This window comes from Phascolarctos cinereus, unplaced genomic scaffold (assembly GCF_003287225.1).
Source record: "Phascolarctos cinereus isolate Bilbo 61053 unplaced genomic scaffold, phaCin_HiC Scaffold_3;HRSCAF=262, whole genome shotgun sequence".
Classification (NCBI taxonomy): Eukaryota; Metazoa; Chordata; class Mammalia; order Diprotodontia; family Phascolarctidae; genus Phascolarctos; species Phascolarctos cinereus.
The window spans coordinates 5,171,052-5,188,486 of NW_027555736.1; the positions used below are offsets into that span (position 1 = coordinate 5,171,052).

Here is a 17,435-nt window from a genome sequence, read left to right on the forward strand (position 1 = left end):
ACATAGGAAAGATTTTTCCTTTCAAAACAAGAGCATGAAGTCCTTTGTGCCCCAAAGCTGGGGAGTGAGATATGGAAAGTGGTTGTCAGATGTTTCTTTGGAAAAGGCCAACTAAAGGGTCACCCAGCAAAGGTAGAAATTACTCTTGGACTCCCATGTCTTGGCATTCCTGATTTTTTTTGGTCCCTCTCCCTAGTGGTGATTGCCAGCTTCTATAAACAATTCCCAGGGAAAAGCAGGACATATTCCTGGCACCCGGTTGTATCCCACTCGAGTAATCCCACTTTGGGGACTCCTTCTGCTCTATTTTCCATTGACTTTGTGGAACACTTATGTTGAACACCTGAACAAGAATGAGGCAAACTAGTTGGGTCAACTCCAGTGGGAGGGGAGGCATCTGCTGCCCTGGTGGAGGGACTTCCTGGTATTGGTCTAGGAAATAACGGTCATTAGTTATTGTTGTAGTGGCTTTGTCCAATAGTGACTGGGCCCCTGGCAAATGCATGGTTATCTCTGACCACTTGGTTTGATATTCAGTCTAGAGGCCATAGCGATGCCTTCTCAAGATGAGTGAAGTGGGTGTACCCTACATTTGGAACTGGAACAAGTCATGTTTGTTTGTTTGGGGGCCAGGTGGGGGCAAGTCTGGGAACCCAGCATTAAACTTGGGATTGAAAGTAGAGCTGAGCTAGGCTCAGGCGCCTTGTGAGGATTCTGGAGTCAAGCCTGTTTAGAAAATCATCGGGGCTCTTCTCTGCTCCAGGTAAAAAGGTGTCCTGGCTAAAAGGCAGCACCAAGGGCTCCAACAGGCTGCCCTGGAGAAAGGGCAGAACAAAAGGGTCCTTGTCCTCGCCTAGCAGCTCCTTCCGCCTGGCCTGTGCAGAAGGCGGCAGGCAGCATAAGACGGCCTCCGTTTGCAGATGAACTGCTTTTACTGGCTTCTCAGAGACATGACATTTGTTCAGAAGATTACCCAGGTTGTAATGTGTGGCATAATTGCACTGTGTGGATGTCCCAGAAGTGAAAACCTAATTGCTTGACAGGGCTATAAGTTTGTGGTGTGCTCTCACCTTGTTAGGTCCTTTTCTGATGCAGTTCAAATGAAGTCTGGCCGCAGGTGTGCCTAATTTACCTCACAACGGAACATGTTGGCTTTAATTGTACAGTGGCTGTTAGGAAAAATTGGTGGGCGGAATATCAGGTGACTCTCTGTGTGCTGCTGGCAGATGGGCGTCGGTGGCAGTGAGAACCCTGGGAGCTCAAGCAGAGGCAGGGGAGGTCAGCACAGAAGCAGATTCTGTCCCCAAACAGGGAAGCCTCACGACATGGGCCGGGTCTTCATTAAACCAGCACCAGTCGCCTCCCTGACAGCGTAGTTATTCACCTAAAATCATAAAACCCACTCAGGACACAGTCATGAACGATGCTGGCAAACCTCTTCCTCTCTGCCACCACATCTCCAAGATTCCTTCTTGAGACTTCTTGATTTCTCATTATTATTAAGAGGACGTGACATGAGGTTGCCTATATTGGGAGGGGGGGATTTTGTGTAGAAAAAAATACAGTGCTTGGCAAGACAGAATGTATTTCTGGGAGAAAATTGGGGGAAATACTGGCCTATTCTCCTGTTGTTCAAGGTCAAGAAGCAGCTGGTCTCAGCCTCTTCATCTCACTCACCATGGAACTCCCAGAAGTTCTGGTGGTAAATCTCAGGTCACCTGGCTGCTTCCCGGAATACTTTAGGGCAGAAAGAACCACCCAGAAATGCCCATCTTGGAGCTTCACGACATCCCGTCACCTTTATGCCCCAAGACACAATACGAGGCTTGGCCAAAAGGTGCTGGCAAAATTTGGTGCCTTTTCCCCAACCCTCAACCCAGAAAAATTCTGCCAAGAGCAAAAGAACGTGAATAGTTTCCTTATAGCCCCTAGAATTCCTCAGTGCACCTTCTAAAACATGGGCTCACATTTCATGGAAATCACTCACTCCCTCTTTCAACAAAAATTCTCCTGTGTTTCATAAAGAGTTGTACATATTGCAACTATAAAGTCCAACCCTCTTAAAATCCATATTAAAAGTGTGTTTACTTAAGTAAGAATGACCTCTGGGTCGGACATTTCCTGGCAGTTAATGGCCAGCTGTGGTAAGAGCCTCCTTTCCACCACCAGGCCCAAGCTACCCCACCTATTAAGCTGCCAGGAAATCTCCACCCCCATCGTAACTTCTTAGAGAGCTTGGAAACACCAACTGTAAAGAGGCCTTGCCTCATCAGAAGCCATCTCCATGATCTCAAACACCATAATGTGTGTGAGGAACTGTGCAAGGTCTCAGGCATCATGGAGATGTGACGTTGTCATTAGCATCATCCTCACGGCCACCCCGGCTCGCTTGGCGTCCTGGATCATGGGCAGGGCCTCTCATCCAAGCAAAGACCAATGAAAAGGAAAGCATCGCTGGGTTTTGATGCCACCTGAGTATCTGGACTTTTAAAATGTCTGATGATCACATCTCTTAATGAATAAACCTAACAGACTCCACTTTTGTATCTTTATAGATTCTTTCTCAAGTTTTTCCTCAAGTGCAATCAGAACTGTTTGAAGAATGCAGGCAACCCCCGAGATATGCGGAGATTCCAGGTACACATTTGAAAAAGCATCAAGATGGGTCCAACCAAATGGTTTCACACAATGTTGATTATCCAATTCTGGAAATTTGCTGTGAAAACAATTTTTAGATGGGAAGCAAAGTGGTGTATTGTAGCATGTGCTGGCTTTGGAGTTAGGACCCTGGGTTCCACTCCCCCCTCTTACCTAACTCTAGGACCCTGAGTAAATGGCCTTCTGTCTCTGGGTCATAGTTTGCTCAGGTGTAAAATGAAGGAGCTGGCCTTTATAACCACTCCTTCCAGCTTTGAATCTGAGACCCTATCGTCCTCAGTGCTTGGGGAACTAACCTTATTTGTTTCTCCTGTTTTGTGGCTTTCCTTAGCCAAAGATCTTTCTACCTAGTGACCAGCCTACTACTGGGACAATAGCCCTGGTCTGCTGCTAGGCCAGACGTGGCGCTTTTCCATCTTGCTAGGACTTGCTAGTGCCGCTCAAGAGCCCAGGTCACTGCTGGGCCACACCAAGTCACCAGTGTGCTCTGTGCTTGATAACATTTAAGTCAAGAAAATTCTTCTGCACATTCACTTGCTAACTTGAGGGACCCAGGTTCATGGAGTCCAGAGTGGTCCGGGTGAAGCTGGTAATCTCCTTTGAAATCTTATTTTGGGAATTGGTCATGTGCCATCACTTGACTTTTTCCCTGAGCCTGAATCAAATAGAACTTCGTGAGTTGGGTCGGGAGTTTAAAGAGTTAGTCCCTGGAAAGTCACTTTTGGGAGTTGATCATACTGTTCCCATTCAGGTCTTGTAAGTTTAATAGGCAGATCTAAAATCACTTTGGTTTTTTAGAAAAGGTTTCCTAGTAAAAACAAATTAAAAAAACCCTAAAATAATATCTACTTTAGCATTAGTTTGATCACCTAAAACATCACCTAATGCCATGGGTAGACCAGGCCTGTTTGGCTGACCAGAACTTAGCTTACAATCTAGGTGGCATAGGCAATCAATCAATAAGCATTTATTAAGCCCTACTGCGTGCTAGGCAGCATAATGCCGTTTCAACATCTGGTGCTCTGTCTTTGCCAGGCGTTGGGATATCTGGTTAGATGAGGATTTTTTTTTCTCAGTCGTACCATAAAGTGACATAGTCAATCAATCAGCATTTATTAGGCACCTACTATGTGCCAGGCACCATTACTTAAAGGTTTCATGCTGTTTTCCTAAGGGAGTACTACATTCCCTTCCCTGCTCTGGGCCAATTTCATAGCACTCTCCTCCCTTAAATTCTACAGTTTAAATGGGATGACTTTTTCATCCTGTTTAGCCTCAATGGCTGAGTTGTGGGCCTTTTCCTTGGTTGACTTGGTTCCCACTTTCACCCCAAGAGATCTTATTTTGGGAGAGGATTGACCTAATGCCATGGGTAGACCAGGCCTGTTTCTCTCCATTTTTCAGTTTGGTCATTGTTAGGGGGTAATTTTAGGATGGCAAGTCTTGTAGAAGCACGACAACTTCTTTGGCTATTTTAGGATTATCTAGACTCTGATTTCTCCATAGCCCCTGATCGTGACTCAAAAACACAGGATAGCTGTTTCAGGTTCTCCACTTGGTGATCCAAGTTTGGACATGGTGAACACGGCCTTATTATTAAGGCATTCAAATGGTTTTCTGAGAAATTCTACTTCCAGGGTAAGCTTTACAGCAGAAGACATGACCTCTGTTTTCAAGTACGGTCACCCACCCTCCTAGGAGGGGTGCCTTAGCCAGCCACCGACAGTCAGGCCCCGTAGCATAGAGACAAAGGTTTCTTGCAAACAGTCCAGTCCAGTTTCCATTTTTCACGCATCTTGGCCTTGCCCGGCATTGGTGATATTGATCCATTGGAACAGAGCAGAAGGTCAAACCTGGAGCGAGTGGATGTGTCCTCCTTGTCTTACTGATGACTGAATGAAGCATCAGTCACAAGTGATCTTGGGCTTTGCGGTGGGACCCCGGATTTACTAGAAGGACTTCCTGTGGTCTCTTGAGCTAATCTCCCTGCCTCTCAGAAGGTTTAACTGGACTTAACCGGATGTCAGGTCTTCAACAACATTTTCAGCTGGCTTCCCCATCTCAGCACCTTTCTGAAGGTGCACTGCAGAAATGAACCAATGCCGGGAAAGAAAACAGCATGCTGTCTCTCTTTCTGCTGACCTACGGTGTTTTCCCTCGGTGATTGACCTAGATAGAGAGATGACAGAGTAAAGATAGTTGTCCTTAAAAAAAAAACATTTATCTTCCCCCTTTTCTCATCTCTTTAACATGCTATGGTCTAGGAGGCCGGGAAAGGACGGGCCCTCTCCATCAAGTTACAATGACTTTGTTTAATTGCATAGAGCAGGTTAAAAGTCAGAGTTCAGTAATGTGGATGACGATCAGGCCCCAGGAGTCTTTCATAAAAGATACAGGCAGAGCAGAACAGTGTTGGATTTAAAGCCAGAGGCCCTGGGTTCAAATGTGGTTGCTTGATGGCACATTGGACAGACGTTGGTACAAAGGTCATGAGGTCCTGAGTTAAAATCCTCTCTCAGACACTTAGTAGCTATATGACTCTGGGCACGTCACTTAATGTCCCTGTGCCTCAGTTTCCTCATCTGTAGAATGGGAAGCATAATAGCACCTACCTCCCAGGGTTGTTGTGAGGATCAAATGAGTTAACTCATGCGAATCATAAAACACTATAGAAATGCAAACAAAATAAAACCTTTAACCACTAACCTGCCTTTTCCACTGACTACCTTGTGACTTCGGGGACAAGTGCTATCCCCTTTCTAGGCCTCATTCTCCTCCTCTATAAAAGGAGGGGGCTGGACCAGATGACCTCTCATGCCCCCTGCAGCTCTCCATCTGTGCTCCTAGGATCTCTAGGACTGACCCGCCTGGCGGCTCCTGGGAAAGCCATGCCCCTGTAGAAGGGGCAGCCAGACCACTGCCTCCTCTGTGGCAGAGTGTGTCCGAAAGGTGCTGAGAGGACCAACATCCCGTCCAGAAAGCTCTGGCAAAGAGCGCTGCTCCAAAGTGCTGAAGGTGTACGATATTTCCGATGCTTTCAGGGGCTAATAACCAAAAAGCAGGAGGGACTCTTTGTCAGGAAGGCAGCCCCAGCCCTAATCTTTTGGTAGTATCCTCATCATGGTGCCGTTTCTTAATCTTCAGATCAAGCCTATTAATGAGCTCAGTTCAAAAATTCATTCTGTGACTGTACCAAGAGATGAGCGCCACTTTTATTTTGAATGCTGATTCTGTCGGGCGTTTTGGATTTGTCAGCACCCAGAGCCCAGAAGATAGCTCATTTCTAATCTGGAATGGTCAGCTTTGTCTACTGCACAGTGCCATAATCTGCTCCAGGGGCTGAGGGATGGTTTCGTTGATATTAACCAAAGTCTGGCATGACCTCAAAGACTAACCTGGCCTGGCCTGAGGAGATGACTCAAAACTTCCTTCATCCCAGGGACTGGACTCAAAACTGGGCTTGCACCAAGGGGACTGTACTGTAATATTCCCATTAAACTTGCACTTCTATCTTTGCTATTCAAATGACATCAACCCTTTGGAGCCACCACCATTTTTAAAAACCATTAAAAGAATGGTCATTCCCTGTTTCACTGGTTTGTTGGAGAGTGTCACCTCCAGACTCTGAGATGCTGTCTTGGTCAGCAAGGTTGTCCCCTTTGCCTATGTTCCTGTTCCAGTGTGTACCAAGAAGCAGCTGGAAGCTAAAGGCCCTATCCATCATCTCTCATTTGGCCGGGCTTTGAACCTGGACACAAGAATAGGAGCCTTTCACTCAAAAATAATGGAGGAAATTCTTTGGTTATGCCAGGGTCGTTCAACATCCAGATGAACTTGAAGAGGGATACTTCGCAGGGACTGAAAACACTTTCACTATTCATCTTCAACTCTGTCTTTTCAGATGCAAAAAAGTTCACTATCAGACATTAAATGTAATTGTGAAATTGACCCAGAGATCATTTACTGAGAGAATGTAGGGAGTGGGGGCTCTGATTTATTCAGCAGTTGCTGGTGGTAGGGGATCCTCATAGCCTTCATTTGAAGGCAGTCTCAAGTGAACAAATTTTAATTAGATAAACTATCTAATCAATATATCAACAGATCAAAACAGCAGCTTTTAAAATGAGTGGCTAGAGGGGTGTTTCTGAAGCTAATGGCTAGAAGAATATTTCCCTGAATTGAATTCACTTGTTAGCATAATAGGAGATTAAGCTCTCATTAGTGTAGCAGGTTTTGAAGAGAAACAATTGTGAATTAAAAAAAAAAAATCCCGACTATTAGCCCCAAACCAGCGAATGGCGGGTGGGCCTCAATGGAAAACTTACAAGCACAATCAGGGGATTTCCTTTTCCCCTTTAAAGTTGTATTAAAAAATAAAATCAAAAACCATGTAAATTTGTTGTTATCGTTGTTGCTTTTAAATCCCATGTGACAACTGACTTTCTGTTGGCAGGTTGTTGTATCAACTACAGTCAACGTGGATGGCCACGTTCTGGCTGTGTCCGACAACATGTTTGTGCACAACAACTCCAAACATGGAAGGCGGGCCCGCCGCCTTGACCCGTCAGAAGGTACGGCCCCTTCTTATCTGGAAAATGGTAGGCACACATTTACATGTCTTTTTTTATTTGCAATGCTTTTTTTTTTGCATCATCCTTTATGTTGATACACCTGACCATTATTTTCACATGGTTTTCCCTTCTCCCATTGATCAAACTACCCATTAAAAAGCATCCCAGGCCTTGTCAAGCAGAGGACAGTTCTGTATTTGCTTCTTACATTCTCTTGAGATTCCTCTGCTTTAATGCCTCATGTTTTGCGCTTAGCCTGTTTTTAAAAACTCTTTTCCATTCTCTTTCCTTCTGTTTGTTTAAAAGCTTTGTTTTGCTTATAGCTTTTCTTGCTCTTTTAATTTGTTTGATTTTATTTTGGCTTGTCATAATCCTTGCTCCAGAGGTAGGGAGACACAGGTTGAGCCTGCCATTGCCAATACATGGTAAACACATGACTGACCCTGCAAAGAGTTTACCATGGGGTCAGTTTTCTGACCTGGGTCCCCATGCCGCAGAAGAAAGCAGCAGGGTTTAGGGTTAAGAAAAAACACTTAAATGTTTGTCTTGCAACACCCATTCAACAATGATTGACTTCTCATCTGGAGAGTTAAGAGGGAGGCATTTGTGAGCAGAGGGAGGGAGAAACATGTCCCCAGATACCCACCTACAAATCCGAGAGGCTTGGACACGTGGCAGTGGGCACCCTTAGCCTCCAACCCACATTCACACACTTATGGGCTCGATACTTTGCAAATATCAGGAGACATAGAGGAACATGGAAAGGTCACTGGAGAAAGGAGAAACCCCTCTACACCAACACGGATCATGATTCCCCTTAATGTAAGATCTCTTTGATTGTAAATGAGCTCCTTTTTGGGTGACCTTGAGGGGCAGAGATCTGAAGTCTTCTTTAAGCAATGTGATTGCTGTAGAGTGAGTTGAACCCCTAACAACAGCAGGTTTGGGAATTCCCCACCCCCACCCATGGAACTGTTAGAGGACAGCGATCCTGGCATACTCAGGTCATCTATTGGAGAGGTGAACTAATGCATTTGCCCAGAAAAGTGAATGGAGTCGGTGGTGACGATCAAAATGAAATATGATTCAGACATCAAGACTGGAGCACAATTTATGCATCTGCTGTGGTCCACCAAAATAAACTAATTTGTTTTTCTGCGTTAATGACTAAGGTATCAGAGAACCAAACTAGAGTAATTAGAGGTCGCCCCAGCACCCCAGTCATTAGGGCCTCTGACGTATTGTTTGTCTCCTTCCGAGCTGCTCAAGGTAGGGGTGTGTTTTGCTTAGCAACCATTACTAATGAGGTTCACAATTAGGAAGGTTGAATCCTCTTCCCTCAGTCCTCTCCCTCCCTAGAGAGAGGATGAGCAACATTATAGGTTCAAGGAAGCGTTCTCAGCCCTGTGGTGGTAGGTTTTTTTCTGGGTCCAAATTCAGCCTCTTCTAATGAGCTATTATGATCTTAGCCAAGTACGAGTATTTATTTTTATACATCTGCATTAAAAAAAGCATTTAATTGTAAGGAGCAAATATAACATTTAGAAGAATAAAGGCCCCTTGTGCAGACCCCACCCCCACCCCCACCCCCGAGACCTCGGCCCACCAATCAAAAGCCACTTTGTCAAGGAAGCCAGGCCAGGGTTTTGTTTGCTTAAGTGTGGGTGACAGAATCACCAACATGCTTTCAATATCTTTCACTCGAAATTGATCACACTGGACCATTGTCTTGGAGCCCCGGGCTGGCTGCTTGAGCCGGTGGGCTGCCCTGAAACAGATGCGCCCAGCTCGGTCCACCTCTCCCTCCCAAGTGCATCTTTCTTGAGGGAGGGGAATGGTGTTTGTCCTAAGCGCAGTTGAATTTTTCCCAAATGAGGGCCATCTTGGGAAGAGGTCTCTCTCTTTCCGGGGAAGAGGTTTGTACCTGGGAGTGTCTGCCACTTCTTGAGGGGGGTGAGGACTTCAAAAGGGAGTTCACTGGAAGGTATGGCACAGGGTTGCGCCAGATTTCTTTCCCCCTGCCCGGTTGAACCATATCTTTTGGGAGGTATGGTATGCTTTGAATTAGCAATACATCCTTTAAAGAAAAAGCCCCCACTCCAAACCACAGCTATTTGCCTGTGTGCAGCCTCTTCTAGCTAACACCTCATTATCCAATCATCTAATATTCACCAGCAGTATATACACACACACTCAGATCGTTTCCAAGTAAACTAATTCCCCCCGCTGCTGCTGTGGAAGGCTGCCATACAATCCTTTGAGCTCACAAAAGGCAAGCCAGATTATTTACAGTAGTCGAATACAAGTGAGGGAGAACGATTGTTCTGCCTTCCAGCCCAGCATCTAGAACTAATGTTTAATTTTTTCTTGTCCCTTCCCTCCTCCCCCCCATAAATGACTCCGGCTCTGTTTAAACCTTAAGCAAGCCCCAGCCCAGCCCCAGGCCCGCAGCACAAGACTGATTTACATGCCAAGTGCCCGTAATGCTGTTAGGGTTTATGCAATAACGACAACTGAATCCAGGCTGCAGGGTTTTAGCGAGTTAAAGGGAACAGATGGCCCTAGGAGAGGTAAAAGGTATAATCCTATCAGCTGGAGTATCAGCCAGCCATCTGGACATCCTAAGTACAATTACGAGACATTTTAGCCAGCAGAACAAAGGAGTCTTCATGAGGCAAGATTAGGCCTGTTGGAGTGCCTCAATATTGTGAATCCAGAGAAAGGTGACAAATGCTGGGAACGTCTGGGCTCGGGAGGGCTTGCTGATTAATGACCACGGGGAGGGACGGGGAGGATGGGGACTGATGCACTGTCCTATAATGCTGGGAGGGACACAACCCCCGGAGTCATTTAGGACAAGTGGGTTTGTGTCTGAAGTCAGAGCCTCCCTGGCACTCTTGGAAAGGTCCCTCAGACAAAGCCATCGGGCCCTTGGCAGGAAGCAGGCTGGCTTTCACCTGCCTCGAAGAACCCAGGGTAGCCGGGAAGCGGGCCCGGCATGCAGGAGGAGCGATTAACAAGTTCATTCATTGACAGCAGTGGCGGCCATGAGAGCTTTAATTTAACAAAACCAGTAGGGATGGGGCCTGGACCTGTGACTTCCTGGATGTAGGCTCCCTGAAGCGGGCAGCCCGTCCCAGGCATGTGGTAACCTCACAGCCGCCCAATCACCTCTTTAAGGCAGGAGCCTTAGAAAAAGGTTATGCTGCCTAATGGAGCCAGAGGGAGAAATCCCACAACATGTGAGTGTGTCTGCACATGAGTGTGTGAGGGAATGTCTGTCCACCAGTATGTGTGTGTATCTGGGTGTGTTTGTGTGTGTGTGTGTAAGGACATGCGTGCACATCACTGTGTGTGTGTGTGTGTGTGTGTGTGTGTGTGTGTGAGGGATGTATATACATGTCAGGATGTAAATCTGTGAGGGACATTCTTGCATGTCACAATGTGCATGTGTGTGAGGGATATGTGTGTACACCAGGGTGGGGGGTATGTGTGGGTCAGTGAGGGATGTATGCGTGTATGTGTGTACGTGTGTACATAGTGTGTGTGCATGTGGGGGTGGGTGTATCATACATGAGTGTGTATGTGTGTGCCTACCAGGGGGTGCCTCTCTTTCCTTCTCAGTGCATCCCTCGCTCTGCTGCCATCTTCCTCTTCGACTGTGCCCAGTCTCTCTCATCTGCTTGAGTGTGGTGGGCACGTATGTCATCAGATCCCTAACGCCGGCTGTGTAATTCATTTCGCCATGGTTCCCATTGAACACATGTTCCCCCTCGATATGTGAATTGAAATGTATGCAAATACAGGCAGAAGGAAGATGGCTATCACTGCAGTGAGGCAGAGCCAGCCCCAGCCCAGCCCCGGCCGGCCCCAGCCCCAGAGCTGCCGGCCACCCTCCCCACACCTTCCAGCGCCATTTATGTTCGCTGGGTCGCAGCTGCCAAAGAGCAACCTCTTGTGCACGTTCTAGGGCCTCGATTTTTTTCCTTTTCTCACCTCCAAAGTAAATTTGTTTACTGTAATTTTTTTTGGTGAATTATTTGTCATAATTGGCTGTGCTGATGAAGGTCACTCCCTTGGAGAAGTCTTGTCAGTCTTTAGAGAGCTGATCCTTTTCAAATGCTCTCCATGCAATTAAGAAAAGCAAATGTCACTCGGAAGCCTCAGAAATGAAAATTTGTATGAACTTATTAGCATGAAGTCAACAGCGCTAGTTAAGGGCAGGTTCCCAGTGTGTGCTCTGGGCCTTTGGTGCGGAGGGAGATGCGAGGGGAATGAGCAAATATAACCTCGGCTGGTCCGACATTAGTGCAAACAAAGGGAGGTGGCATGTCTGAAGTGCTCCAAACAACAATGGCTAATGGTGATTAGCTAGACTTGGTCTGCCAGGAGATGGGTCTGGGAAGGCTGGGCCTGCCCACAGGCCGACTCCTGACTCTGGGCCGGGTGTGGCACAACTGGGCTACGTTGCACTAGGGACCCAGAAGGGGCTGCCGTCTCCCTCCGCACCTAGTAACTCATTAGGAAACTAATCCTCATGGAGCCTGCCGGCGGGGGTCTTGCGGCATGGTGCTGCCGTGGTCTACAAAGCCACCTTTTCTTCCCCGAGCTTTACTTCTTATGGACAAGGATTCACTAGGGAAGAAGGTTATTAGGAGAGATGGAGCAGAGCCCGGGGTGATGCTGCCCCACCGAGGGCTAGGCTAAGCTGGCTTCCTTACTCCCCTCCTTAATCTGTCCCCTTGTCCTGTTGCTCTGGGGGGAGAGTGCCCTTACTCAGACTAGGGTCTGTCACAAAGGAAAGCACTCTGTGACGTCATCCACTTTTTGTGATGTCACACAGGCCCCATCTGACTTGTGTGACTGGACATCCTTTAGGCCTTGGGATTCTGGGATGGAATCATGACCCATCCACATCCTGGCTCATCTGCTCCCTCTTTCAGAGACACTCACAAAGGCACCTATTCCCTCCGTGCCTTTAGCCGGATCCTTCTTCTGATATTAAAGGTACTATTTCAACACAAAAGTTGAACACCATTTAGGTTGTCTCGAAGACAATAACCCAGCCCTGTCAAACCAACCCCTGCAGGTGAGAATTAGAGCAGTGGAATTTACTTGTAATAGGGAAAGTGTCTATTTTAGGATCTGCTCCTTTGCATGAAAGTCAGCATACAAAAGACCATCAAAGCTGGTAAAAAAGGTCTGTCAACACCATGTAAAAGAAGGGCTGATCAAAGCCGAGAACAAAGCTGCCCCTCTCGGAGAAGGACCAGCTTCTCACAGTTTCTTCCCAGGGTGCTGGGAGCCACCAATGCCTGGTGCTGCTGATGCCGCTGCTGCTGGTGTTGCTGATGCTGCCGCTGCTGCCGCTGCTGCCGCTGCTGCTGCTGCCGCCGCAGAGGAGGCTCAGACTGCCCTGGCAGCCTCCCTCTCTTCCCAGCAGCCCCATTGTAATAACTCATGCAAATGTGGAGACCCTGGAGACAAAGGCAGGTCAAGGCAATGGCTCAGGGATTCATGTCGACAAACAATATTAGATGTTAAAATGTGTACCTTTGACAAAAGTACTAATATAGTGCTTTTGATTTTTTCCTGATGAAAAGTGAAAAGTAGTAATTATGGACTGACAGAGGAAAATGAAGTTTTGAACCGAAAGGCAAAGTTCGCGGATGAAAAAACCCAACCCAATTAGCTGCTTATGAGGAATCGAAATTTTGAGCATTTGCTCCTCCGTCTCCCTCAACAACCTTCTGATTGACTCTGCTTAGATCCGTGCAGCAAAGCAGATAAATCGACATGCCACATGCACGCCCCGATGCTTAATCATTTGTAATAGTCATATTTACCCTGACATAGAATTTGCTCTCTCAAGCCATTCCCCGCCCTCCGCACCTCGCTCACTCATATTCTGTAGCTTGGCCTTTGCTTTATAAAACGTTTAATAGTTTGCTTTAAATACATCCCTGTGCTGATATATGATTGCCCCTTTGTCTGCCTCTTGGAGAAGCCACGCACCTTTTTTTTTTCCTACTGTGCTTTGCATGACTTGTCGTTGGTAGAGAGTCGTGATGTCGGTGCCGTGAAGAGGGACTAAGATCTTGGTTTTCTGTCTTGTACAAGCAGCTACTCCGTGCATAAAGGCCATCAGCCCTAGCGAAGGCTGGACCACCGGTGGGGCCACAGTCATCATCATCGGGGACAACTTCTTTGATGGCCTCCAGGTCGTCTTTGGAACTATGTTGGTGTGGAGTGAGGTGAGTCCCTTGAATCGGGAGCTGTCCCGAGTGGGTTTCCATGAGGCATCCTGGGCTTTCTGGAAAAACCACCTTTTTAATCTAAAGATTCCTATGTGGCTGGTCAGAGCTGGGCCCTGGGAAAGGCCCTGAAGGCCCAGTGGGGCCCTCTGGTGGAAGGCCTACTGAGAGGGGAGGACCCTCAGACAATTGATCAATTAGTGTGGAAATTACCAGGAGCAGGCTCACCCTGACATATGGAGGCAATTTTCCTATGGATGATGCCCTGTGGCCTTTCCTGTAAACTAAAACCCAGGATCATTTGCAGATATTTTTCTTAAAAAGCATGGGGGAGACCCGAACTGCTCTGTGACAGCAAGGAGGTAGAATTAGAAAATGATGGTCCAATTTGGGGTCATTTGGGTAATTATATCCAACTGGGAAGTGTCAGTCACCTCATTGCCATCGGGATTGAGCGTCTGTTTCCTGTATGATTTTTGTAGCTGATAACGCCCCATGCCATCCGAGTGCAGACCCCTCCTCGGCACATTCCAGGAGTGGTGGAGGTCACCCTGTCCTACAAATCCAAACAGTTCTGTAAAGGTGCTCCTGGCCGGTTCGTCTACACTGGTGAGTGGGCTGCTGCGGTAGCAGCAGCGGCATCTTCTTCTTTGGTGACCAAATAACGTTTGTCCTTGCTCATGTGACTTTTAAAGGAGGTTGTAAATTTAGGAGTTTGGGTTGTTTTCAGAATGGCAAGCTTGAAGCATGTATTGTGTGTCTGTGGGGAAATAAGAAAAAAAAGTCTTGAAGTGTGCCTTCATTCATGGGAGCATCCAGAGGTTGGGTTTCCAGTCTGAGGCGCTGGGGTCTAAGGGCAACACCATTAAACTGGGAGGGGGGAGACCTGGGTTAGAGTACAGCCTTTGCTATGCACAGTCTGCCTGAATGAACTTGGACAAGTCATTTCCCTGAGTCTCAGTTTGCTTATCTTTAAAATGAAGAGATTGGGTTCGGTCAGGACTTCTTACCTTTTCTGTCCCTCTTGGCTCCCTTTACCAAGCCCATGGACCCCTTCTCAGAATGTTTTTTAAATAATTGAAGAAAATGATAAATTTCAACTGAAGGTTAGTGAAAATAAATAAAGATGTAATTTTCCCCATCTAAGTTCATGAGCCCCCCAAATCCATCCCCAGACCCTTTAGGGGTCCACATACTCTAGGTTAAAATTACTGCTAAGGTTGCTTCTCACTCCAGCATTTTGTGTTCTAAGGTCTAAGGTCATTTCAAGCACTGACACTCAGTTATGTCCTTTCTCACTGGGATTTTCAGGCCTCTCCCTTTGAGTGCTGACATTCTGGGGGCCCAAGGTCTTCTGCTCTGACATCCTTTTTTCTAATGCCTGCCATTCTAGGTTGTGTGCTCTAAGACCAACCCACCCATCAAATACTAATTCAAATGCTAAAGTCCTTTCCATTCCTGACTTTACATGATATGTTTTAGGGTCTCTAAGATGAGTTTCTTTGAAGGTCCTTCCCAGCTCTGACCATCAATGTTCCATATTCTAAGGCCCTTTCTAGACCTGACATTCTTTTCTAGGTGTTAAGGTACTTCCAAGAGTTCTGGTATTCTATGGTCTGTGTTCTAAGGTGTCCCAGATCTAATGCCCTGACTTCTGTGCTTGAATAACTCTTTCAGTAATGACATTCAGCTATTCCATGGACCCTCCTAACTCTGACATTCTACGCGCCACATTCTAAGGCCCTTCTCAGCCCTGACAGTGTTCTACATTGTAATGGACCTTCCAGTTTCAATATTGTTATCTTATGCCTCTGGTTCTGACATCCCATGTCCCGCCCAGCCTTGTAGTCTAAGGACACAGCCAACATTAACATTCTGAGTTATTTGATCTTTTCATCTCTAACAGTAAATGTATTGTAAGGTCTTTCCCAAATCTGAAGCTTTCTAGTCTAAGGTTCTAGGTTCCAAGGTCCTTCTTAGCTCTGATAGTCTCTATTCTAAGGGGTCTGTTAGGTCTGACATTCTACTTTTCTTTTTCTAAAGTCCCTTCCTTCTCTGACACGCTATGTTCTGACACTCTATGCTCTGAGGGCCCTTCCAGCTCTGACATTCTGTGGTCTAAGCTAGGGGTTTTTCACCTTTTTTGTGTGTGTCCTGGCTCGCTTTGGCAGCCCAATGAAGGCTGTGGACCCCTTCTGAGAATTGTGTTTGAAATGTATAAAATAAAATACTTAGGGTTACTATGGAAACCAATTTTATTGAAATACAGTTATGAAGATGCTAAAAAAATCAAATTTGGGGTATTGCTCATGGACCCCTGAAATCTCTCCACAACCCCCCCCCAGGAGTCCAGGATCTGTTCTGAGATCTCATCCAGCTCTGACTTTTTGAGGTTTCCTGGCTGCTTTGAACTTCATGCTTTCAGAAGTGTTTGTTTGAGGCACCTGGTGTTCCTGGGTACTCAGTGTTTAGTGGTGAAAGGGATATGGAGGCATTAGAGTAAGGAAACCTCTTATGTCTGGTTCTGTTCTTAGCCACAGCCAGAAATCAAGTCATACCCCAGAAAGGAATTTCTTGTTCACAATCCCCTCACCCCCCCTCCACCAACTTGCAACCTCAGCCCAAGCTGGCTTCCCATTAGCAGTCACTTGGCATCACCATCGCCCAAGCAGCAGCCCACATCGTCTTAGTCAGATCCGAATGCTGCTAGACCCTTCTTGCCAAATGGAGGAAGTATGGTAGGATGTAGAAAGCCTGGCCTAGATCAGGAGTCAAGGAACCTGGGTTCTGGGCTCAGCTCTGTCAAGGGGGTTCATTCTTTGAGTGACTCTGAGCATGCCCCTTTCCCTCACAGGGTCTCAGTTTCCTCTTCTGCAAAATGAAAGGGTTGGGCTAGATGCTGTTGGGGGCCCATTTAGCTCCCACATTCTGTTATTCTCTTTGGCATTATAAAAACCCTAACGCTGTACTGGGCTTCTGGATTTAGGCAGATTCTTAATTATTCTCTTCTGAGTTATATCCCAGCCCTGCATTGTGAGAACTATGCCAAAAGACATTGGTCCCCCACAGGGGATGGCTCAACTAGAATACAGAGGAAGATGGGGTCTCTGCTCTTGAGAAACTTCTGTCCCTGAGCACCAGACAGAGCCTTCCTGGAAGCCAGGTGATTGTCCCCTCTCAGGCTGCCAGGGAGCTGGGCAGCGTATTTGGACTGTCTCTTCCTTGCCAGGCCCAGTTCTGAAAGGGACTTTCCTTGCCAACAGTGGCTGTTGCCCCTATGCCCAGGGAACCATGAGGTCAGTGCATGCAACCTGCAGGTAGGTTGTGAGCAAGCAGGGTCCTTGGGACCTCTACACAGCCACATGGCGGGAGTAGAGTTTGAGGCCTCCTTTCTGCCCTGAGTCACCTCTTTGCCTGGCCTTCTGTACGACTGTTTACTACTGTTTCTATCAGGTTAAAGGGATTTGTGGCTTTAAGCTGGAAGGAACCTTAGGAGGGATTCCTCCAGTCCAACATACTCACTTTAAGGATAGGAAGAAATTGATCCTGGGAGCCTGGCTATGAAGATAATTCCAATGTCAGGACGTAGCAGAGCTGGCATTCGAATTCAGCCTCTCTCCAGAGTACTCTTTGAGCCAGAGCACTCAGGGAGTGTGGGTGACTGGGAGCAGAAGCAGAGAAGTCTAGGGGACTATGCTAACCCCATCTAATACTCTCAGCAATAGTGGGTTCCTCAGGGCAGTAACAGAGGCTGTTACTTTTATTTTTTCTTCCTGGGACTTGGTCAAGAAGGCTAAGAATAGGGCTACTACTAAAGCATGTTTTGTTCAGTAGATTTTCAAAATATTAAATAGTTTTACAAATGATAAGGAAGATAATTTATAAATAATATCAGTTCATAGTATTTCATTTGATTCACTAAAATTTTTATTTAGTATTGGGAGGCACAGAA

General features: G+C 46.7%; 1 protein-coding gene across 7 annotated transcripts in view; it reads left to right on the top strand.

Annotated features, from left to right (window-relative positions):
* Positions 1-17,435, top strand: part of EBF3 (EBF transcription factor 3) — a 151,349-nt gene that overhangs the window by 99,259 nt on the left and 34,655 nt on the right. For 4 of the 7 annotated variants that reach the window (XM_078150687.1, XM_078150685.1, XM_078150686.1 and 1 more), the window contains exons 7-10: positions 2,556-2,637; positions 7,112-7,256; positions 13,353-13,483; positions 13,966-14,092. In XM_078150687.1, the coding sequence (XP_078006813.1) occupies positions 2,556-2,637; positions 7,112-7,256; positions 13,353-13,483; positions 13,966-14,092 (485 nt within the window). The remainder of the gene's footprint in view (positions 1-2,555; positions 2,638-7,111; positions 7,257-13,352; positions 13,484-13,965; positions 14,093-17,435) is intronic. The other 3 variants (XM_020978357.2, XM_020978355.2, XM_020978351.2) reach the window with 1 other exon arrangement.